We start from the raw sequence: 23,895 nt of genomic DNA, 5'->3' as shown, positions 1-23,895 counted from the left end.
CAGGGCCAAGCCTCCAGGCTGAGCTACACCCAGCAAGCAACTTTTGTTTCATGCGTGTTTATGAATTTTATCCTGGGCCGCGTGAGCAATGGAAATGGCTTCCTTAGCCCAGCATCATTCCACTGGGACCCATAAGTCTCCTGGCTGACAGAGTGCTGGGTACAGAGACTCCACCCACACGCACATCCTGCCGCACCTGCTGTTCCTGAACAAAGGGGTGGGGAAGGAAGACTAGCCCTGAGTGGATGCGTGCTAATGTCAGTTAATCTGAGGCCTCAACCCAAGCTCTCGGGTCCTTCCCACAAGCACCAAAGTGCTCTGGCAAAAAGGAGAGGAGACAGCCAGTAATGGACAGTGACATTTATTCAGGAGTTATAACACAGCATCCTCAGACACCGCAGAAACACCCCATGCCCAGAAGCCCTGGCAGGCATCTCCTTCCTAGAACAGTCAGAAGCTACATCAGAAGCCAGGTATGCCATGCCGTACTCCTGCCTCTTTCACCCCCATTGAAATTAAACCTCTCCCTGCAGGGCCTCTGTGTGTGTATTACCCAGCAAAGGATCAAGGCTGCCCCTTTACTCCTTGTGCTAAGCACAGAGGCTATCCGGAGAGAGGCAGGGATTCCCCATTTGCCCCCTGGTGACAAGCACAGCTCAACTGCCCTCCCCAACAGTGGCTCTGACAGTGAATCAGACACACAGGCCTGAATCTAGTCAGCAGGTCGGGGTAGGAAGGAAGCGTGTAGCTGCTGAGTTCTGTCCTCCCCAGCAGGGGTCACTGTGACCAGTGCTTAATTTAGAGTGAAAGAGGTGCCGGGGCTCAAGCAATGATTTACTTTCAAAACTGATGCGGCAAATCCACAGGTGCCGGGGCTATGAACTGCCAAGCCTAGAGATGCCGGGGCTCAGCCCTGGCACAAATTAAGCACTGACTGTGACCCTAAGGAAGGGAAATCCTGTGGGCCTGGGGAGATTGCAGGGTGTGGATTACATCCCCTGCAGCAAGTCAGACACAAAGACGGGGGTATCTGCCTTTCTCAGGGGGGATGCGAGTGTGAGCTTCAGAAACGATATTCCAAAACAGAACTTTAAAAACAAAGGCAACAAGTTGAGGGTGAGGAGTGGAGTCGCTGCGACGCTTTCCCCCAGAGGGCTGCCATAAACTACAGTACAAAAATAAAGATTTTAAATGGAAATTAAAAGGCTGGAGTTGATCGTCGGTATCACATCCTGAGGCCTCTGGCTTGTAACAACTAGAAAACGAGAGAGAGACAAAGAACAAAACCAAAGGCAGAGAGAAATCAAGCATGGAGGAGAGAGGGAGAGCAACACAAATCGAGAGGAAGAGGAAAAGCAAAGTGACAGGAGATGAGAGAACAGAAAAGAAAGAGACATGAAAAAGGAGGGAGGGAGAGAAAGAGAGAGGAAGGAAAATCCATGTGAGTAAAATATACTGACTCAGTATAATTCTCAGGCCCCACAGCTCAGGGCAGAGAGACCCCTAAACAGAGGGATGGAGAGAGCCTGGCAAATACCAGAGAACCAATGACTCCCCCTAATCTAAGGGGTGTGGGAAGAGGGGTTCAGGAACCCCCAATTTAGCACAAATCCTGTAAACACCCTAAAAAGAGTGAAGCAAGGCCCTTTCTCAGGCCTCCTCACCCCCTTCACCACACAACTAGGGCAGTGAGCCCAAGTTCTCTCTCTCTCTCTGCCAAAAATTGGGGCACACTTCACACAGAGCTGCCTAGTTTCTATTTTCATCCCCAGAATGCTTACCCTGTCAGAATCTGCTGGGAAACGCCCACCTGGCAAAGGTTGCTTTTAAAGGCAGGGAAATATATGGAAATCCTCATGCAAAATATTCTTTCATCTATCAAGAGGAGGATTAAACAGTAGCTTCTGGGGAAAAGTCCTGTGTTCACATATGCCAGGCAGAAATACAGCATTCTCCCCAGCTCCCCATCTATCTTCCTTGCCCTTGTTCCCATCCCTCTCAATGTCTCACAGCTTTACTCTTCCTTCTGCTACCAGAGCCTCTAGTCCAGAACTGTAAGGCCTGCTTAAAAAGTAAGACACACACAAAAAGAATCAGAAAAGCACAGAGTAAGGAAAGAATCAACCACTCCCTGCCCCCACCAAAGACCTACAAACCAGGGCCAGATCCATAAGAGGGGAGGCGATGAGAGTCACTCATGCAGAGCTCAGAGTCATATCTGAGAGTGCACACAGGTAACACACCTGCAGAGGAGGAAGAGTGAGGAGCAGGAGGAGACAGGATCCTGAGCAGGGAGCACACAGGACCCCAGAAGTGGAAGGTGAGAGGGGAGGCAGGAAACCAGGTGCACGAGGAGAGAGAGAGAGGGAAGAGGGGAGTGGAGGGAGGGATTCTTGGGGAAAGAACTGTGTGGAAGGGAGGAAGTAGGAGAGAGGTGACAAGAACCCCATGGGCGGGAAGGGAGCAGGAGAGGGAATCTGGACAGGAGAAAGAATTAGCAGAATCCCGAGTAGATTAATTTGCTGCAAATAAAAATAAAAAAAACAATAAGTTAAATATAAAGTAGCAGCCATGTGTAATAGATCTCCCACCTCTACCACTGTGACCTCAGCCCCACTGCATCCCCTGCTCCCTGGAGTGGTTCCCTCAGCCCCTTCCCTAGTGCTTCCCTGACACTAGCTGTGTGGACTCTCACCAGACGGGAACGGACGGCTTTATGGTTGGGTTTTTATTATTATCATTTTCCTCAGGGATTTGATGCACCTTTCTCCTCTGCCTCCTCCTCCTCCTGCTCCTGCTCTTCCTCCTCTGGATCCTCCTCTGTGCTCTGCGGCCCAGCGTGCAGTACAAAGGGAAGAAAGATCGGAGACACTTGCAAGACCTGCCATGGTGATTCTTGTTCATGCGCAAGGGCTCAAAGCAGCGGCCAGATTTGGATATAGGGAGGAACGGCCTGAAGACCTTTAGGGTTCAGAGAAATTCAGGCTCTCTCTGGAACCCTGAGCGGGGATTGCCCATGGGAATCAGGCAGGTACATCTCCCCACATAGAAATGCAGAGGGTTGTCAGGGACTGATGGATTTTGGTCCTTCCCATGTTCTGTGTCTACCAAGAAAGCATACCCCAAGGGAGTTTCTCACCTCCCTCTCTGGCCTGAAGGTAAGGAGGGTGCCTCCCATTTCCACACACCACAACTCAGTGGAGAAAGCGTTCCTCACTCTCCAGAAAGAGGATATGGTGCTCTAGTCAGCAAACAAAGGTACCCACTGCAAAGCATTCTGGGTATTCACACACTGATGGGTCTGATGATAGTGACACACTCAGCGTGGGTAGGAGATGAGGAGGCAGACTGGGGAGGCACAAGAAGGACAGAGGTACCTTGTTATAGTGATTTGCCACACACACAAGGTCCTGTTCATTAGGAGGTAGCACTTTATGACTCTGAACAAAGGGACAGGCCATGACATTTCACCACCTGGTTAGCTCACCGCTGAGGGGGAGGGAGGAAACAGAGAAGAGGCTCTTATGGTGATGAAGATAAGCCATTAACACGGACGGTGAAGTGCAGGTTGGTCTCACCTTGGCTTTGTGGCTAGGCTCAGAGCTCAGACCATTGGGTGAGTTGTACAGCTCTTTGGAGACCACGCACAGGAACTCTGTCTGGTCCTCATTCCCATAGTTATAGGATGACCCGATATTCACCAACTGGAAATCACAAAAGGAACAAAGTCAAAGATCTCACACACGCTTTGCTACACGTCCACTTCTCAGTGGGAACAGGGATATAGACAACGCCCTTAGGGAGCATGGAGTCAGATACTGATGTGCTACTCCCATCAAGAAACCAGAGGGACTGAGGACTAAACAGAGGCTGTGACACAGAGACCTGCGGGTGGAGCTGCTGTAACACAAAGAACTGTAACCTCACTCAGATTCCTTCAGGCTCCCCAGAGAAGAGGTGGCAGAGAAATGAGATCTACTCAGTGATGAGCTGCCAAAATCTTAACAACCAGTTCCCTCCTCTTCCCACGAGGGGGTTGTGGCCCGTGCCCGCCCCCCTCCGGGACTCCTGCCCCATCCACCCCCCTCCCCTGTCCCCGGACTGCCCTCAGAACCGGGCACGATGGTATCGTTGGCCACCGTAGTGGGTGCCCACCCTGCCCCGCCCCTAAGAGCCAGAGGGACCTGCCGGGGGGCAAGGTGGGGAGTCCCGGCGGTACTTACCTGGGGCGGCTCCCAGGAAGCATCCGGCAGGTCCCTCTGGCTCCTAGGGGCGGGGTAGCGAAGCTAGGGGGGAAGCAGGGGGAGCAGCTGCACCCCCAATGATTACATCAAAAGTGGCACCTTAGGCACCGACTCCGTGAGTGCTCTGGGGCTGGAGCACCCACGGGGAAAATTTGGTGGGTGCAGAGCACCCACCTGCAGCTCCCCGCCTGGCCCCAGCTCACCTCCACTCCGCCTCCTCCCCTGAACACGCCGCCCTGCTTCGCCACCCCTCCCACTTCCTGCGAATCAGCTGATCGGCAGGAAGCCTGGGAGGGCTGAGAAGCAGGCGGCGGCTTCGTGCTCAGGCCCAAGGAGGCGGAGGTGAGCTGGGACGGGGAGCGGTTCCTCTGCACGCCCCCTGGGTTACCTGCTGCAGCGCAGGCGGCCCTCCTCACGCCCCCCGCCCCAGCTCACCTCCGCCTCCCGGGGCCTGAGCAGGAAGTTCAGTTTTTGGCCACTTGTTAAATTTAGAAGCCCTTTTAGAACCAGTTGTCCCTCATGGGAGAGCCGGTTGTCCCTCATGGGAGAACCGGTTCTAAAAGGGCTTCTAACTTTAACAACCGGTTCCAGCAAACCAGCTCCAGCTCACCACTGGCTCTACTGGCATTGTACCTGGTGAGTAAACAATACCACAGAGGAAGTGGTGTATTCTGGTGCCTTGGTGTTAGAGCATGTTCCCTGTCTCTTCTCTAGCACACAGCTCCTCTTCTAGCCCACACATCCTGCTCTACCTGCTCAAAGCGCCATCCATCTGACATAGTGGAAACCATCTGAGTGAGCTCTTCTTCCTGGCACTGCAGCACCCGGTACACATGCTTCGGAGGCACCTGTGAGGAAAGTGAGGCACGTTGCTGAGGAACTCTGCCTTGGGGGCAGATGTTCCGGCAGGAAATTGAGCCAAGTGGCTTCATACCCTCAAAAGATTCTGAATGTTATTCTGTGACAAAAGCTGATACGCCTCTGGCTGGGATTATAAAAATGAGGGGCCTACAAAAAGGTAACCTCGCAACCCAACTTCATATTGCCCTGCCCAAAAAGGGGTGGTATGAGAGGACAAAGGTTTCTGCAGGATCACACCTCAGGTGCAGCAGGAGAGCACATGGATTAAAAGGATCTACCGTGAAGAGGGGAAGGGTCCAGCACCCAGCATAGGCCACACTCATTCTTACAGGAAGTTTGCATTTGTTATCATTGTTAATGAAAGCCACTGATATAATGCCGGGGTTCTCAAACTGGAGGTCAGGAAGTTATTAGGTGGGGGGTCGTGAGCTGTCAGTCTCCACCCCAAACCCTGCTTTGCCTCCAGAATTTATAAGGGTGTTAAATATATTTAAAAAGTGTTTTTAATTTACAAGGGGAGGTCGCACTCAGAGGCTTGCTGTGTGAAAGGAGTAACCAGTACAAAAGTTTGAGAACCTCTGATATAGTGCCATAAATGCCCACTGTGCTCGAGTGTGGAGGCACAGAGCAAAGCAGTCTCTACTTCAGGGAGTTTACAAACTAAGGCAGACAGGACAAAAAGGAATGCAAGTTCAGACATGGGATCAGTGCACAGGGAAAGAGACCATGGAGAGATTACTGGTGAAGCCAAGTAGTAGCTCTGCTGCAGGATTCCTGAGTGACCCTGGGGGGGAAAACACTCTCTGTGTTTGTTTCCAATCTGCAAAATGGGGGTAATAAGCCTGTTTTTCTCCCACCCTTTGTCTTGTCTACTTAAACTGCAGGCTCTTTGGGGGCAGGGGCTGTCTCTGACTGTGTTTGTACAGTGCCTGGCACAATAGGGCTCTAATTTCAGTGTGAGAGTCTATGTGTTACAGTATTGCAAATAATAAACAATTTTTAACTCTTATTATTACTGGAAGAAATGGGTATTAAAGAGCGATTTGAAAGAGGTAATCACAGCCAAAGATGGAGGAGTCATGCCTTAGTGATCTTCCCCACTATAGACATCCCCTCCGCCTCCCACAGCATTAATGCCTCAGTGACTCCCCACCGATATCCCTGCCTCCCACAGTGATAGTGCACTAAAAGTGCACTAAAAGGAACAGGCTGGCTTCTTTCTGGAGTTGCAGGAGCACACAGACAATGCATCTTCCACAAACCATCCCCTTCCCACACTGAAATAGCCCCTGCAACTAATGCCCTGTCTGGAGGTTCAGGATATCACACCCTTCCAGATCAGAAAAGCACAGCATCCAGTGCCACCTCTGGGACTTCCATTTTATTTTAACTACAATGAAGGTTTCCTGCTGGTGGAAGATTTCATGACACAGCATATATCAGTGGAATCATCCCTGCGTATTTATGTGCCAACAAACAACTCCCATTTATGTGACCGGGCCAGCTGGGCTGACACACCAGGAATTGAACCAAGAACCTCCAGAACTAAAAGCCTTGGCTGCTACAGCTTGAGCTAAAGCTCTGTGGCTGGGGGCTGTAACAACTCATATCCTCTGCAGATAGGCACAGAGTGGGATCAGTAACAGTCACCCACCAGTGGGTTATTTTACCACGGCACTTTCCCACTGTCCCTCCCCTATTTGACCTCTCTTCTAGCTTTCCATCCACCCCGCCCCTCTCCATTTCCCCTCAGACCTGTGTTATGGTGTAGTTCTTCTCCTCCAGTCTGTCCTTGATTATTCTGATTAAAGGGCCGATGTTATAGAATTCAGCTTCTTCTAGAACCCCTAGACACACCCAGAGCGCAAAAGACATGGGAATAAGTATCTGTCCTTCTTAGTCCCATTTCCCAGTACTCGGAGCTTCCTGAAGAGAAAGCCCCATCTGGCTGCTTCAGGAATTCACATGCCTGTACCAAGAACTCTCTCCCCTGGGGAGAAGGGACACCACAACATCCCACATTAACAGTTCTCTGCTGCCTGGAAGCTCTTACACCTGGGGATTGAATTCAGGCCCCTTTTACTACTGTATCAAAGGGAGGCGCAGGGGTGTCTAACCTGGTTACGATGTCAGGGCTCTACAAGTGAAGACAGAACCCTAACTCTTCTCTGGTTAATGTTCCCAGGATTCACCCTACTGGGAAGTGCATCCATATCCCTACCCTGGCTGTTATTCCAGGAGGAGGACACTACCCACTAATACCTGATCCCAGGCTTGCGGGTTATTTTCCCAGGGAGGGTTCAGGGCTCTACCTATTGGGCACTGAACTCAGGCACCCTGATTACTGACCCAGAGTGTCTATGAACTAGAGTGAATTTAGGCCCCTAGCTACTTAAGGGCTCATTCTTGCCCTGCTGGTTACTGTCCTGTAGGCTCTGTTCAGCAGGGATTAAACCCAGACCCCTCAGTTACTGAGTGCTATCCACTTGGGAGTGAATCCTGGTTATTGTTGTAGGTACTGAGCCTAGTCTTCTGGTCCCCATCCTGGGCCTGTTGCTGATCTCTGAATAGCACTTTACCCCAAAGCAGGTAAACAAAGATGTGTGTTTCACTTCATTAACCTACAGTAGCTGCATCTGTCCGCTCCCCTGAGACAAACATGATCATGTTTGTTAACAGGGAGGGTGCGGGGCACCTTATGGGTCCACAAGGGAGAACGATGCCTAGGAACCAGCATTCAGTGACTACACAGGTTCTCTCTTGAGATCAGTACATAGACAGGGCAAGCAGGTGAGATTTAGTTGCCCCTAACCATCCCACGTAGGCCTACGGTACACTGAAAAGTTTCCTGGCATTGCTACGTCAGTCAGGGGTATGAAAAAACCACACCGCTGACCGACATAGCTATGCTGACAAAACCCCTAGTGTAGACGCAGCTCTGTCAACAGAAGTGGATTTCCATCAACATAGCTAACTTTGTCTGGGGAGACAGCATTCCTGCAATGACAGAAAAACTCTGACAGCATTGTCATGCTGGCATAGTCTCCATAGTATAGATATACTCTGAGATTCCCTCAGAGCTTCTCATTCTCCCACCCCATTAGTCCCTCTCTCACATACACTGGGAGAAATGGCATGCTGGGGAGGAAATCAATAATACTGTAAAGCATTCTCAGTCACTTAGGGCTCAAACCCTGTGGGGTTAACACCAGGGAAGGCCATCCATTTCTTACTTGTTAATTCATCAGAGATCCTACCTACCAGAGATCCACCACTACCATGGCCTAGCCACTCCTTTCCCAGCCCCAGTGACAAAAGCTTCATGCTCCAAGTAGTGGAGCACGGGTGAGGAAATCAGTGTGCACAGGGTTGAATCAGCATGAGTTCACCCTACCATAATATCATACCATCACTAGGAATAAGGGGAAATTCCAGCAAGCTTTTTCTCCCAACTCTCATTCATTTTATTGTATGGCAAATGGGACACAAAGAGTTCCCCGGGATGTGGGCTCCAAAGATAGCTGTCTCAAAAATCCTAGCACAGGGGAGGGGGCCCGCCACTGGGGGGAATTTTTTAGACAGCAGAATTGGATATGGTCAGGAGACTGGGGTTAACAGCACCTACTGTAACCCACCTCTAAGAGAGGGATTGGGTGTTAAGAGGGAGTTTTCTGGGTTTCAACACTCACCCTCCTCAGCCATGTCTTTATTCAGTACCAGCTTGCCATGACGGAGGAAATTCAGAATAGGTCCAAAATATGTGGGGTCCCGGTCTATTAGGTACGCACCAGTCTCATCCTAACAATATAGAGACAAGCCATGATGGGAAGAACCCAGGGGGGAAACTTGCCACTGATCCTAACTTCTCTAGACAATGGACTACAATAAAATAATAACTGTAGTAATCCTGGTTTACATTTCTATAGCTCCTTTGGTCCAGTGGACAGGGCACAGGACTGAGGATGAGGAAACCTGGGTCCTTTTGGCTGTTGATTTTAGGGAATTCACTTAATTTTTCTGTGCCTTGTTTTCCCTGTGAAAAATGGGGATAATGATTAGTGCTGGTCAGGAAACAGTTTTCCAGTCTTGTGAGAATTTTTGAGATTTCAATAATTTTTTCCACCCCAAATTGGGATGAAAAGTCAAAATCTCAACAAAAAAAATTGTGAATGGAAAATTCAAAAAGAAAATCATTCAAACCAGAGAGATCAAAACATTTCAGTTCAACTTTGACTGTGTCATTTGTTTAACATTTTTAATCTTAAAATAACTTAAAATTTCAAACCAAAACATAATTTTAATCCCAAACCCAGTATTTTCCATTTTGAAAATGTCAAAGTGGGACATTTCAACAATTTCAAAATGTTTCTTTTCCCTGAAAAACAAGAAATTCAAAAAAAATGGACCCTTTCCCAGGAACAGCTTGGTTTTGATGAATCAGCATTTTCCAAGGAAAAACCATTTTATCAAAAAATCCCTGACCTGATCTACTAATGATACCTACTCACCTTTGTAAAGTGATCTGAGAGCTAAATATTAAAAGTAGCATATAAGAGCTAACTTTAGGATCCCAAAGCACTTCCTAAACGACATGCATATAGTACTACAGAAAAGCAGCCACCTCTGGGGTGGAAGGCTGCAGCCAGCTGATACACATCACACTGCAAAACAGTAGGGAGAAGAGGCATGTTTGAAAGTACAATGGGTTAAATCAATTCTCTAATTTGTTTCATGTTCTCTATGTATATAAATCTCCCTACTGTATTTTCCACTGAATGCATCCGATGAAGTGAGCTGTAGTTCACGAAAGCTTATACTCAAATAAATTGGTTAGTCTCTAAGGTGCCACAAGTACTCCTTTTCTGTTTGCGAATACAGACTAACAGGGCTGCTACTCTGAAACATCTCTAATTTAAAGTACCCTGGGACTTCTAACATTCAGGCAGAACCTAAATACACATGCAGCGCAAACTGCACAGTACTCTCAATTTATCTCCTTTGAAAGAGCAAAGGGCTGAACGGATCCTGCTGGGGCCCCAGGTCTTGGTATTTCATCCCTGAGGTGCAGACCCCGCAAGCCTTTCCTATATATAATATGATTCTATAAGGCTAGCAGGGAGATCCTGGAATAAAAAGACGTGATGTGGACTCTGGTCTCAGCAGGGCTCCTACCTCTTCAGCCTGTACTGGGAGGAGGAGACTGGAAGAAGCGCTCTGTGTAAGCTGGGAAGCTTGTCTGGTGCAATAAAAAAACCGTACCTCCCCCACCTTGTGTCTCTGACGGGAGGCTACTTATTGTGGCTCTACATGGTAAAGCCAAGTCTCCTTGTCAGGCCTGAGTCCCACCCACGGAGCTGGGCGTGTGACAGAGGGAGAAAGGAGGGCGCCTCTTGCGGGGCTGGTGCAAAGCGTCCCAGACCGGTGGCGCGGGGAGGCAGAGGAGACGGGTGCTCTGTGTGCCACACAGCCCCGGGCTGGCGGGCCTGTTCGGTCCCCACTGTTAAGCCAGAGACTCCTCCCGTTCCACAGAGGGGACGGGCCCACCCCCCGAAGGGGCTCTGGCTGGCACGCAGGGAGTGAGTCCCCCGGGGGGGAGAGGGACGGGGTCTCGTTCCAATCACCCCTGCGCGCGCGCCGCGCCGTCCATCCCGCTCCCTCTGGACCCTGTACTAGGACCCCGCCTTCCCCCGCCGGGGCTAGCTCCTCCCAGCCCGGCCTGCGCTCTGCTTTGATCCCACCCAGCTCAGGGCTCCGCGCTGCCCCCCTGGGCGCGCGGCAGCCGCAGCCACCCCCCTCCCCAGTGCGGGTCGGGGCGGCCAGCAGGCGCCAGCTCGCCGCTTACCCGGTCTGACTGCAGCTCCTCCCCCTGGCACAAGCGGCAGAGGAACGATTTCTGCTCCCGGCACAGGGTCTGCCTGGTGGTGAGGAAAACCGTGCCCCCGACGTTCAGCCGGACCCACTTGGCCCGGCTGCTGTTTGCGGGCTGCGGCGGGTGGCTCTCCCAGGTCAACGAAACCCTCTCTGGAGCCTGCGTTTCCTCCCCTCCTCCTTCCATCCTCATCTCTCCCTCTCCGTCCCTCCCAGGCTGGAGACGCCACTGCAGATGTTGGGCACTGGAGGATTCTGGGATCTGTAGTTTATCTGGTGCTCTCCACCCCAGAGGTGGCTGCATTTCACGGGTGCTCAAAGTGGGCAGCTATGGGATCTTTGGGGAAGAACGATTCTGTATCAATGGCATGTCTGTTATTACTAACGATGGGCACAAGGGACAAAACCCAGCTCCTCATTCTGAACACTCCCCAAATTCCAGGGGTGCCAGGATAATGGGTTTGCCTTGGGGCCTCTCTCTGGTCGCTGCTGTTCAGTTGATAGCTGTAGATTACTTTGAAATAATATGTAAACCCTGTTAATATGACCACATTACATCGTCTCTGCGATTGGTCACCAAAGAATCCTGGGAGCTGTAGTTTTGCATAGCCCACTCTGCCTGCCGCAGGATCTGCAGTGTTATCTATGGCACCTTAGAGACTAACCAATTTATTTGAGCATGAGCTTTCGTGAGCTACAGCTCACTGAAGTGAGCTGTAGCTCACGAAAGCTCATGCTCAAATAAATTGGTTAGTCTCTAAGGTGCCACAAGTACTCCTTTTCTTTTTGCGAATACAGACTAACATGGCTGTTCCTCTGAAAAGTGTTATCTATGCCGCCACTGCTGCTGCACGGGGTGATCAGTGCTAGAGGATTCTGGAAGCTGCAGTTTACACACCTTCTGAGCAGGGTGTTGCAGGCAGTGGTGCTTTGGGTTGAGGAGAAAACTGTTCTCTGCTCTGTGCCTATGTGTTGGGTGTGGCTCAGTCTTCCAATGCTGAACCAGCCAGATCTCTTTCATGTTCTCCTTTTGCCCAGCAGAGTGTCCAACTATCATAGCATTCACTTCTCTGCTATTGCAGCAAGACACTCATAAAGGATTCGAACTATTTTGGTCATTGAGACTATGTGGGTGCTCATGCATGTAGGGGACCAGTGTCCACTATCAAAGCCCTGTTGTTGTTTTTTTAATTTATCTGCAGTGATGATCACCTAGTCAGCAAGTTTTCCCCTTGGCTGCTACCCCATCACCAACTCCAAACTTGCCTTGCATAAACCTCCCTTTCCTGGATGGGTGTCTCTATGTTTATGCAGTCCCAGGCCTTGCCCCCACCCCCATCCAGGGGATTAACTCATTCACAAGACCTACCTCTGTCTCTTCTGAGTGCCCCATTTGTGGCGGGGGAGGGGGGAAGGTTTTGAGAAGGAAGAGAGGGTGCCCTTTTGGAAGTTAAGTTGCACATGACCCCTGGCCCAGGTGAAACACACAAACTTTATCTATCCCCTCAACTATGCTTCTACCATGCCCAACAGAGGTCATCTGACTTATTAACTGCAACCACCTTTGCCAACATTTCAAACAGTATTCACATCAGGCAGAAAAACGCGGGTAGCTTCCCTCCCAAAGGCTAACACTGGCCCAAAGCCACCCGCCCAAACAGGTACCTGACCCTTTCCTGCCAGGGCAATAGCCATAAAGTGCAGTGCTGAAGTGTAGGCACACGTCTATTAACCTTACAGTTGGGTCTTTTCTTGGGTCTCACACACACACACACACCCTTTCTTTTTTTTATTCCATTTAGGGAGCTAGTTCTCTGGTACAATTCAGTCCCTTTATGCCATATAGGGGCATAAAGGCAACAGTTTTCCCCACAGGTGAGTAACCAAGTCTAAAGGGGTTCCCTGGAAAACAGAGCCAGCCTACCCCACTCCTCTCTAGCGAAGGGGGTGTGCCGGGGGTAGGAGGTAATGTGGCTGGAATATGCTGTCCTCTAGCTATTTTCAGCTGCTGAGTAGTCCCTAGGCCACCACTGCTGAGTGTAAATATGAACAGCCTTGAGTCTCCTCTAATTTAGAAGAGAAGACAGATAGACAGGCCCCTGGATGCACAAAGAATATAAACTATAGGTGGCATAGTCACTTTTGCTCCCCTGCTCCTTAACTCTATATGGCATACCTTGGTTAGAGTGGAGACTCAGGCCCAAACCCTTATTGTCTGTCATCTATTTTTTCCTCTTATCCCCCCCATCTATCTCCTTTTTCTCCAGCCACCGTCCTTCAATTCCTTAGCCTGCATCTCTTTCCCCACTTTTCTCTGCCCCACTCCCTATCCATCTCTTTCCTTCTACAGCTGCAGATGATCCAGGGAAGGTCTTTAGTCATAGCATGAGTTCTTCTGTCAGCACTGGCCTCTGTTTGTTGCCCAGATGTCAGGATCTGGCCCACCCACAAGAATGAAGTCATCATGGAAGGAAGGGCAAATTGTTAACACCTAACCCACCATATGTAATGCATCCCAGCTGCTCCCTGGGAATTGATCAGGAGACAAACACCCCCTCACCCACCTCTCTCTTCAGGCTGTCTAGGACAATGGGTGTTATGATCAACAGGGACCTTTCTTTAATCAAATATATTGAAGCCACTGTCCTTGTACAGGTGTAACCAAGAGCAGATTAACTCTCCGAATGCACTGAATCAAATACCCCTGATGTCTGCTGGGGGAGATTTTCAGCTCCAAGACTTAAGGTGGTGGCCTTGTGAAAATGACTGCCATTACAGGTAGTTCTTCCCTAGGGCTTCAACTCAGCAAGGTACTGAAGCACATAACTAATTGTAAGCACACGGACAGTCCCATGCAAGTCAGTGCAAGTACCTGAAAAAGAGCTCTATGTAAGTTTGTCTCTCTCACCAACAGAAGCTGGTCCAATAGAAGCTATTACTTCACCCACCTTGTCTTGCTAATATCCTGGGAGCAACACTGCCTACAGGGGGAGTACTCTCATTCCTAGCGTTAGACATGTGTAAGTATCATGCTGAATTGGAACATAGCATCTGAAAGTTGCACAATTGCATGGCTGCAGGACATTAACAGCCTGAAACAAACAACAGAGAGGTATGCTGTCCCTTTCTTATTTGGTCTACAGGTCTCTCCCAGGGAAACTGAAATATACCTACCAAGAATTAAACAAATACTGCAGTCACTTCATCAGCACAGCTTTCTTCATAGAGAATAAGGGTATGTCTACACTGGAAGTGTAATTTGCCACCTGGATAGACATACCTGCGCTAGCTGTGATCGAGTTAGCACGCTAAAAACAGCAGCGTAGCTGCAGCCGCACAAACTGCATGACAGCCTAGCAGCCCCAAGCATGATCCAGTCTGAAACTGCAGGTACGTCCTCGGGCTGGCTGCTCACGCTGCCGCAGCTTCACTGCTGGTGCAGGTCTGTCGGTCGGAGCTGGATTTCATAATTTTATTAAGATGATGTTGAAGTAAAAAGAAAACGGTACAGAGTTTAAGCATAGAAGTTTCTGGTTATCAGGGAATAAGGTACAGATTATCAAGGGGTGCGAAATTCGGTTTAGGAATGGGTGGCGTAAGGAATACATAATCTCCCCGATTGGTAGTAAAAGTTTAACCGGTCAAAGTACAGACACTGAGATATGCGGGTATGTTGTCCATATAATGGTTATGTTCAGGTGTGGAGTATAATGAGTGGATACGATGATGGGGATGGATCTACCCCCATTTGGTGGGATTTAATGTTCAGTGAGTTTATGGTTCCAGTTCATATGGTCCAATGGAAAAAGTCTCTCAGTCCCTCTCCCATAGCTGATGCACGATGTCGTACCGGCTCACACCTTACACCTGCTCCAGCTCCACTGTAGACTTATGCTGGATATATGTAGCTGTGGTAACTAAACACTCCCTGTGGAGGGGTACAGAGCAAGATGGCTCTGTGATCTAGGAAGGAGAAGCCCCAGCTATACTGTCCTGGGCTCAGTTCAGGAGAAAAACCTTTAAACTCATTAAATGTTTTTATTATGTAACCTTTTAAATAGATACTTTCTTTTTTAAAAAAACAGGATTTCAAGTTCCCCAGGAACAATGGTGGATGCAGAACTGGCTGAGAACAAATCAGAGTCCAACTACGAGGAGAAATCTAAATTGCTCCTCCACTCATCTTCCTCACTCAGTGTCTAATCAGGAGGGATCATCCCAGCTGATGAGTCCAGCCTGAATCAATTATTCCACCAACCCATAACAAGTGCTTCCTCCCCCTAATAAGACGCTGTAAAGAGGCATCTTCCATGCCCAGAAAAATGGGTTGTAGGCAAGAAGGGGGAAGGGAGTAGGGGGAAGGGGCTAGAACCATGTGTTTAGATTTGTCACCCAAGACCTTCACTCAATACCACTATGATTTTAAAACAGGAAAGGCTAAGACCATCTTCCAAGGCAATCTGTCTGCACCGCAGGGACAGAAGCATTGCTTCAGAGGGTCTTGCCTCTGCCCTCAGAGATGACCTCTCCAGGCCGAGCCCGCATGTACCACTCCACCCAGGCACCATCGTAGACAGCCACGTCTGGCTTGCCACAGAGGTACGCCCCCAAGGCCACATGGCAGGCAGTGACTCCCGAGCCACATGTGGCTACCACTGGCTTTGAGAGGTCCACTTTCTTCTCCTGGAATAAGCTGCGGATCACTTCAGGGGTCTTCTCAAAGCCAGCTTCTGTGAGGAAATCCAAGAAGGGGATGTTCAGGGAGCCAGGGATATGACCAGGCTCAATTCCTGGAGGAAGAGGAAGGAGACCAACGCAGACAGGAGTTAATCTTTACATCACGGAGGGTTCCATCGCACAACCCCTTCTTGACTACCCTCCACGCATACTCATGCCTTGGCAACCCTCCCTCTACAGCCACTGCACAAGGTTATGTGAGGGTTAATGTCTGTATGTTTGACCACAAGGCATCATATCAAAGCTAAATATTATTAAAGTGATGGGGTGTGTGGGAGCTACCTTCTCTTCCGCCTCCCCAGGTCCCCGAGAGATTGAGTGCACTGCTGCCTCTGAACCATGGGACTCTGCATTCATACTAAAATACACAGCTTTCTTCACTTCTTGTACGGACGGAAAGTCACTTTCTGGGGTGCAGCTCTAACAGCTTGGGGTAGGGATAGGAGCACCCTCTTTCAGCCGCATGTGTTAGTCACAATGTATGCAACATCACTTCTATATGCTTGATTTGGGACTCAGCTGTGGCAACAGGTGAATCAGCTGAGAGGAGGGATAGTTTTAGGGTGAAGGCAAGGAATGGGACTCAGAAAATCTTATTTCTATTCCTTCCTCTGCCACAGACTTCCTGTTTGACCTTAGATGTGTATCATAATCGCTGTGTGCCTCAGATTCCCAGCAGGAGAACAGCCATAATTAGGAATAGTTAGTTATTATAGTTAGGAATCATTAGCGAACAGGATGTAAGGAATCATTAAAAAGGGATAAAGAATAATATGGAGAATATCTTATTGCCTTTATATAAATCCATGGTATGCTCACATCTTGAATACTGCGTACAGATGTGGTCTCCTCAACTCAAAAAAGATATACTGGCATTAGAAAAGTTTCAGAGAAGGGCAACTAAAATGATTAGGGGTTTGGAACAGGTCCCATATGAGGAGAGATTAAAGACGCTAGGACTTTTCAGCTTGGAAAAGAAGAGACTAAGGGGGATATGATAGAGGTATATAAAAGTATGAGTGGTGTGGAGAAAGTGAATAAGGAAAAGTTATTTATTTGTTCCCATAATATAAGAACTAGGGGCCACCAAATGAAATTAATGGGTAGCAGGTTTAAAACAAATAAAAGGAAGTTCTTTTTCACACAGTGCACAGTCAACCTGTGGAACTCCTTGCCTGAGAAGGCTGCGAAGGCTAGGACTATAACCGGGTTTAAAAGAGAACTAGATAAATTGATGGAGGTTAAGTCCATTAATGGCTATTAGCCAGGATGGGTAAGGAATGGTGGCCCTAGCCTCTGTTTGTCAGAGGGTGGGGATGGATGGCAGGAGAGAGATCACTTGATCATTACCTGTTAGGTTCACTCCCTCTGGGGCACCTGGCATTGGCCACTGTCGGCAGACAGGATACTGGGTTGGATGGACCTTTGGTCTGACCCAGTATGGCTGTTCTTACGTTCTTAATCTTCCCCTTCTCTCACCATTTGTCTGCCTTGACCATTTAGGTTGTAAGCTCTTTGTGGCAAGGCTGTCTCCTACTATGTGTTTGTACAGCACGTACCAGAATCGGGCCTTCTATGCACTACCATAATACGAATCATAATCTACAGTAAATCTAGCTGTCAGATGGAGATCTTCACTGCCAGGTGTTAGGGGAAATCAACCTAGTTAGCATATGTGACTCCATTTTGGGTTTCCTCTTGGCCATTAACTAGAAGCGAGCACATCACGTACCAAGGGAGGATCCTTCAGGGTGGACAGCTGGACAGTTCTGTGGGGAGATCGGGAATCGAGGCCATAAGAGAAGCAACCGCCGAGTCCGGGACGGACATGCGAAGCCCCTTGGGGGCACAATATATGTGGGCTCCCAGTTTGCTAAGCACGTCCCACCCAAGAAGGTTAGCGGGGCCTTCTGGCATGACAACAAATCTATGTGACAACTTTAAAGAACCCAGCTCCACAGGGACGGGGCAGGATAGGGGAGCCAGGCATGGGTTGCCCTCAATACCCTGCACCCAGACCTTGGTATTAGAAAGAGAGCCCGGAACAAAAGTTAAAGTGGAAAGGGTGGCTCCGGTATGCACCAAAAAGGGTACAAACTTTTCCCCAATTTTCAAGTAAATTTGAGACTGCAATCCAAGATCCCATTCTAACTCTCCCACGGCTCCCAAAATCGCCGCCTCTAGTCACTGGGGATTAGCAAAGTCCTGGGGAGCGTTATGGGGAAAGGAAGAACCGATCTCCGGCTGATCCTGCCAAGGAGCCCCTTGTGGAAGCACGGGGCATTGCCTCTTCCAGTGCCCCGGTTGCTTACAATAATTACAGTTCCTGTTCCTTGTCCCACCCCTTCCTCCTCCCCGTCCTGTCCCGCGTCCGCATCCCCTCCCTCTTGTATTCCTGTGTCCCTGCCAGTGCTGATTCCTCAAGGGAACCTGCAGTGCGGCTGCCAACATCCTTACTTCCTCCTTCTTTTGCTTACATTTTTCCTTAGCTTTCTCCTCGTCCCTACCATTAAACACGAAAGTGGCCAGGCGAACTACTTCGCTTAGGGGTTTCCCTGGCCAATCGGGAACATGTTTAGTTAAATGCTTCTTTATGTCCGGTGCCGCTAATTTTTGACCAATTTGCCGTCTTACTACCCGCCCTATGGATGCTCTCCAGGAGCCCTTCCCGGGCAGCCGAGAGGCTGGCCCGGCCATTGAGGTTGTTAGGATTCCAACCTGGATCGGCTTCGGGCCAAGGGGTCCGATTCTCAGCGTCCCCCACCCAACGCCGATTAGCGTCTAGAATAGAATACCTCTCGTCGGGGGTAAATAGGGTTTGCAAAATAGCCTGGATGTCTGCCCAGTTAGGGTTAAATGCCGTAAAGACTGAACGGATAGTCTGTAGGACTCTTTCTGGACCGTCCCACAACCTCCGCATCTGTGACTGCCAGGTTACCAGGGCCAAAAGGGCAGTGGACCATGATCATAGTGACACGGTCAGTGCCTGTCGCAACGGGCTGTTGTATCCGGGGCGCTTGAAGCGCAACAGGGGGTAGGGTTAGAGACGGGTATAAAGGGGCAACAGGAGGAGGAGGAGTAGGGGGAAGAGACGGATGAGGAAAAGCAGCATAGGGCGGAGCGGAACCTGCAAGCGGCATGCAAACCTTAGATCTGGTACCAGAGCCCAAAGTCGAGGGGCGCCCCTTATCTCGGGCGTATGCCCAATTATCCCATACATACCAATAATCCATTTGAGCTGGATGCTTGTCCTCCAGTTGTTGTCTAAGGCAGGTTAATTCATCCTGTCCAAAAGTTCCGTCGGGTGGCCATCCAAAGGGCGTCTGAATAGTCAGCGCTGGCCACTCAACTTTACACAAAATTACAGCTCTCCTTTTACCTAACCCATGGGTGCCAGAAATATTTTCCAATTCTCAAGAATCTCAGCCAAAGGGGTTCCCCTGCTCACACTCTGCCCAGAGCCCATTCTAGGGCTACCAAAAGAACGCCTAATGTGCCACCTTATCGCCTAAGCGACGGCCCACACTCCCGTTCCTCGGAGTTCTCGAAGGTGAACTCACCCGGTGCCGGCTGGAGTTGTCCGAGGGAAGGAGTGCGGCTTCGCTTACAAGGGCGAGCCTACAGTCCCATCTGGGTCGCCAAAACTGTTACGAATTATTCCAGTTAGGACACGTACAGTTCGTTTCTAGGCTGAGGCAACCAAATAAAGACAGACTGCAGAGTATCTCAAAGTTTCTAGGTTTATTCCGCTTAACAGAGCGGTATCACGCTCGAGCATAACGGGACCCCGATTACAGGTTACACAAAGATTATATACTGTTGGCAAAACATCCTGCCTGTGTGCCTCGGTGGGGGGGCCTAAACCAATAAACAGGCCTTCTCCTTATCTATTTCCAATCCCCTGCAGCCACCTTCCCCATGCAAAAAAGCTGAATTAGCAACTATTTCAGGCATGTCGGCTGGTTCCTGTCTCCTTTGTTTCCCTTATCTTGAAACTGTCCAGCTGTCCACCCTGAAGGATCCTCCCTTGGTACGTGATGTGCTCGCTTCTAGTTAATGGCCGAGAGGAAACCCAAAATGGAGTCACATATGCTAACTAGGCTGATTTCCCCTAACACAGGATTAAAGTCCTCAGGGCTTACTGCTGGCACAGATGCTGAACTACTAAACATCTTGTGTTTGAATCACAGAATCATAGAACATCAGGGTTGGAAGGGACCTCAGGAGGTCATCTAGTCCAACCCCTGCTCAAAGCAGGACCGATCCCCAATTAAATCATCCCAGCCAGGACTTTGTCAAGCCTGACCTTAAAAACTTCTAAGGAAGGAGATTCCACCACCTCCCTAGGTAACGCATTCCAGTGTTTCACCACCCTCCTAGTGAAAAAGTTTTTCCTAATATCCAACCTAGACCTCCCGCACTGCAACTTGAGACCATTACTCCTTGTTCTGTCATCTGCTACCACTGAGAACAGTCTAGAGCCATCCTCTTTGGAACCTCCTTTCAGGTAGTTGAAAGCAGCTATCAAATCCCCCCTCATTCTTCTCTTCCATAGACTAAACATCCCCAGTTCCCTCAGCCTCTGCTCATAACTCATGTGTTCCAGTCCCCTAATCATTTGGTGTCATAAGGCTTTGCCCCAGGGTGAATGTGTTTTAAGCAAGCTTTTCCAGCAGCATACAGAGAACAGAACAGTGGGAGTAGCAAATAGACATAGGTAAGCAGAGACAGCAACCACAAAGAGGGATAGATATCAGCCAAGCATCCTCCTCTTGAAACTCATCTTTGGAAAAAGTGAGTTTCCAGCCTCAACCTTCAGCTGGGAACGAGAGTCATGGTTCTGGGTTTGTGCCTTAAAATGAACCCCATGTTTGTCACAGCGATGGCTAAGCAGAGGTGTTACCTTCTCTGGGCTCTGCCTCCGTCCCTCTGAACCGCCCTGCAGAGCGAGCATCAACCAGCTGGAAGCGATGTGACTCTATGTTCTCCTCTACGTCCTCATGGGTCTTCACCAGTGACTTGTCCAAGGAGGCACTGAACTCCGCAGGAACTGCTCGGCTCTTGCCAGAGCTCAGTGGGTACCCCTCCCGCTGCCAGTTCTTCAGCCCACCGTCCAGAAGGGAAACAGCATGGTGCCCAAAGGCCCGGAACATCCACCAGACACGGGGAGCAGAGAAGAGACCCTGATCGCTGGCATCATACACGACCACATGGGAGTCGTTCCCCACACCCAGCTTGCCCACATACTCCGCAAAGTCATCCGCACTGGGCAGCATGTGGTCATATGGCGACATACGGTCGCTACATAGGTCGAGGTCAAAGAAAGCAGCACCAGGGATGTGGCGCTCCTCAAACTCATGCCGGGGGTCACGCTTCATCTTCGGGAGGTACCAGGACGCATCCAGGATCTTCACAGCCTGCCCAGCCTGAGGGGACTTGATGGTTTCTGAGAGCCACTTAGCCGACACCAGTGCCCGATAAAGGAACTGCTGAGACATTGCTCCTGAGTCCTGGCCAGATTCAGACAGTCTCTGGGGTTTCCTGAAGGGGGGAAAAGTCAGGAATTAGTGACAGGAGATATTAGGGTGAGCTACTGCGAAAAAAGAGACTAGAGCTCTTTGGGGGAAGAATTGTCTTTTGTTCTGTGTGTACAGCACCTTGCACAATGGGCTCCTGAGCACTACAATAATACAAATAGTAGAAGAAAAGAACTTGGGCCCCAGGTTACAGAATACAAGCCCACCTCTGCTTCACTGTGTTCACACCAGGGTAAAGTCAGCTCTGTTGTAACACCACTGGGGCTACATCAGAAATCGGTTTGGCGATCCAGAGATCATGAAATGAGCCCAGTTAAAGACAGAGAGCGAAATCTAGGGAGAGGAACATCTGCAGAGCCTGCCTCACCCCAAGATGAGTCAGCTGCATGTGGCAGGAACCTGTATTCAAGATCAGGAAGAGAGAACCCTGCGTGTGAGGCACCCTGGCACCTGCTGTATATACCAGAGCCAGCAATCTGAACCTCACAAAAGGGAGCTCTGCATGGTTGGGTCCCGCGTCCTGAATTAAGGACTGCCACCGCCCCATTAAAAAAGCTGTTCGTTTCCCTATGCCCAAGTTTTGCTGTTGCACACTCTGCCAGCACTGAGACTTTCCTACAACTCCCTGCCCCACGCCACAGGCCCGAGAGAGGAAAGCAGCATAGCTTTGGGAAGAGCCCTTGCCTCCGCGGCAGGCTGAGAAAGAACTCCAGGCAGAGAGGGTTGTCCCCTCGGACCTGGCTGAGCCAGCAGCATCCCCCCTGCCCTGGCGGTACTGGACCCTGGGTTCCCACTGCCAGGGGTGTTACACACGAAGCAGACAGGAGTGGCCAATGCCCACTCAAGGCCACTCCCTGGCCTGACCAGCCCCTACAAGGCACTAACTGCACGGTCCCCATCAGCTTTTAAGGGACAGCCCCCGCTCAGGGCTCCAGCGGAAAGCACGCCAGCGTGCCAACAAGGCCTGGCACGGCCTCCTTCCAACCCAGAGCCTGGGGATCGGTGCAACCACTCCGCGCCCACCAGCCAGGTTCAGCCTAGGGAGCCTGGGGGCCGCTGGTCCTGAGCCCGCAGAAGTTCCTGCCTTCGAGTGAGCGACTCCCGTCCAGCAGGCTACTGCCCAGACCTCTGCCCCACTGCTGGGCCGCGGCTGCTCAGCGGCGTGACTGACACGGGCTTCAGGCCGCCTCCCGCAATGCGCGGCGCTCCCGCTCCCGCCCCCTCCATACGTTCGCTCCTGGGAGGAGAGAAGCACCAGCTCCCACCCGGCTGCCGCCCAAACCAACTCCTGGGGGCGGGGGGGAGGCGGGGGCAGAAGGGACCGCCACGCACCAGCCCTCCCAGCCCAGAGCCAACCCGCAGCAGCTCCCCTCCGCTCCCAGCCACCAGCGGGCGGGCTTGCCGGAGGGAGCGGCCCCGCGCAGCACTCTCCGGGGGGGGGGGGGGGGGTTTCCACACACACACACCCCTCCTCTCCTCGCAACAATGGTCCGAGCCGCCCGCGGGGCGAGAAGGAAATGAATCAAAGAGACCTTGTGGCCGCCAGGGTGGGGCGCCGGGAGCCGCTGCCGAGTCACGGCAATACGCGTGCCTCGAGTGCAATGCAGAGGGAGCGCGGCGCTGCAAGGCCGGCCTCGCCCGGGACAGTCACCCGCCCGCGCTGCGCGTGTGGCCTAGCGCTGCGTGGCCAACGCTGCCCTCTGCAACCCGCCCCCCACCCCCACCTTTAACCCAGATTCCGGCCCCTCCCCCCGCCCCGTGTGCTGGCCCGGGATCCTGCTCTGGAGCGCGCCCTCCTGCGGGCGTTTCCCGCCGGGGATTTAGTCCTGAGGGGTTTCTCTGAGGCGGGGGGGCTGGGAGCTGCTCCTCCATCACCAGGATTCTTCCTAGAGCAGGAGGCCTTTGTGTCCAGCGGTTTCCTTCATTAGGAGGGAGTCTCCTGGTCTTGCTGTGTAGTGAGGTGTCAGCTGGTCTTTAGCTCGCTTCCCTTACACTTGTACTGTGACCCTCACCCTGCCTGAGACCACAGTCCTCGCTTTCTGCAGAGCCCTTTAGAGTTTCTTCTATGGTGAGACAAGGTGGGCGAGGTAATACCTTTTATGGCAGTGGCTCTCAACCTTTCCAGACTACCGTAACCCTGTCACGAGCCTGATTTCTCTTGCGTACTCCCAAGTTACACCTCACTTCACTGTTTGCCCGAAGCTGGGAATGGGCGACAGGATGGATCACTCAGTGATTGCCTGTTCTGTTCATTCCCTCTGAAGCACCAGGCATCGGCCACCTTCGGGAGACGGGATACTGGCTAGACGGACCTTTGGTCTGACCCGCTATTGCCGTTCTTAGGTCCTTAATTTCGCTTACAAAATCAGACATAAAATACAAAAAAGTGTCTCAGCCACTATTACTGAAAAATTGCCAACTTTCTCATTTTTACAATATAATTATAAATCAATTGGAATATAAATATGGTACTTACATGTCAGTATAGTATATACAGCAGTATATACAAGTCACTTGTCTGTATGAAATTTTAGTTTGTATTGGCTTCACTAGTGTTTTTATGTATAGCCTGTTGTAAAAGTAGGCAAATATCTACATGAATTGATGTACCCCCTGGAAGACCTCTGCATATCCCCAGGGGTACACGT

General features: G+C 50.6%; 2 protein-coding genes and 1 long non-coding RNA gene across 10 annotated transcripts; 1 reads left to right on the top strand and 2 right to left on the bottom strand.

Moving 5' to 3' along the window:
- Positions 1-345: 345 nt before the first annotated feature.
- On the bottom strand, positions 346-11,195 carry KCTD17 (potassium channel tetramerization domain containing 17). 4 transcript variants are annotated; one of them, XR_007354220.2, is made up of 7 exons: positions 10,948-11,194; positions 8,795-8,903; positions 6,861-6,952; positions 4,997-5,092; positions 3,579-3,704; positions 2,696-2,827; positions 346-1,255 (listed from the first exon to the last, which is right to left on the bottom strand). XR_007354220.2 is itself a non-coding variant. In XM_048833394.2 (7 exons), exons 1-7 carry the CDS (start codon positions 11,164-11,166, stop codon positions 1,188-1,190), a joined length of 774 nt encoding a protein of 257 aa, XP_048689351.1. In that variant the 5' UTR covers positions 11,167-11,195; the 3' UTR covers positions 346-1,187. The 4 variants fall into 4 exon arrangements, 3 of the variants coding, with proteins under 3 accessions (XP_048689351.1, XP_048689374.1, XP_048689367.1); XM_048833394.2 differs by having other exon boundaries at positions 2,764-2,827; positions 10,948-11,195; XM_048833410.2 differs by lacking the exon at positions 346-1,255 and adding an exon at positions 2,408-2,522 and having other exon boundaries at positions 2,764-2,827.
- Positions 11,184-16,482, top strand: LOC125628545 (uncharacterized). Of its 2 annotated transcripts, none has more exons than XR_007354243.2 (4): positions 11,184-11,267; positions 13,888-13,993; positions 14,117-14,208; positions 15,059-16,482. It is a non-coding gene; the product is annotated as an uncharacterized LOC125628545 (long non-coding RNA). The 2 variants fall into 2 exon arrangements; XR_007354242.2 differs by lacking the exon at positions 11,184-11,267 and adding an exon at positions 11,752-13,783.
- MPST (mercaptopyruvate sulfurtransferase) lies at positions 14,432-22,949 on the bottom strand. 4 transcript variants are annotated; one of them, XM_048833314.2, is made up of 3 exons: positions 22,780-22,949; positions 20,614-21,251; positions 14,432-15,763 (listed from the first exon to the last, which is right to left on the bottom strand). In XM_048833314.2, exons 2-3 carry the CDS (start codon positions 21,206-21,208, stop codon positions 15,465-15,467), a joined length of 894 nt encoding a protein of 297 aa, XP_048689271.1. In that variant the 5' UTR covers positions 21,209-21,251; positions 22,780-22,949; the 3' UTR covers positions 14,432-15,464. The 4 variants fall into 4 exon arrangements, with proteins under 4 accessions (XP_048689271.1, XP_048689258.2, XP_048689264.1 ...); XM_048833301.2 differs by lacking the exon at positions 22,780-22,949 and adding an exon at positions 22,374-22,539; XM_048833307.2 differs by lacking the exon at positions 22,780-22,949 and adding an exon at positions 22,271-22,467.
- Between the last annotated feature and the right edge of the window lie 946 nt (positions 22,950-23,895).

Source organism: Caretta caretta, chromosome 1 (genome assembly GCF_965140235.1).
Source record: "Caretta caretta isolate rCarCar2 chromosome 1, rCarCar1.hap1, whole genome shotgun sequence".
Lineage (NCBI taxonomy): Eukaryota > Metazoa > Chordata > Testudines > Cheloniidae > Caretta > Caretta caretta.
The sequence above is the reverse complement of the archived record's forward strand: the minus strand, read 5'-3'. Positions and strand labels throughout refer to the sequence as shown.

Coding starts and splice junctions, on each gene's coding strand:
- KCTD17 (XM_048833394.2), bottom strand. CDS start 11,166: ATGAGGATGGAAGGAGGAGGGGAGGAAACGCAGGCTCCAGAGAGGGTT. Junction 6,953..8,794: donor TAAAGACATGGCTGAGGAGG/GTGAGTGTTGAA, acceptor GGGTGTGTCTAG/GGGTTCTAGAAGAAGCTGAA. Junction 5,093..6,860: donor AGAACTACACCATAACACAG/GTCTGAGGGGAA, acceptor CTTTCCTCACAG/GTGCCTCCGAAGCATGTGTA.
- MPST (XM_048833301.2), bottom strand. CDS start 22,474: ATGGAGGGGGCGGGAGCGGGAGCGCCGCGCATTGCGGGAGGCGGCCTG. Junction 21,252..22,373: donor GGCCCAGCAGTGGGGCAGAG/GTCTGGGCAGTA, acceptor TCCCCCCTTCAG/GAAACCCCAGAGACTGTCTG. Junction 15,764..20,613: donor GGAGGCAGAGCCCAGAGAAG/GTAACACCTCTG, acceptor CTCTTCCTCCAG/GAATTGAGCCTGGTCATATC.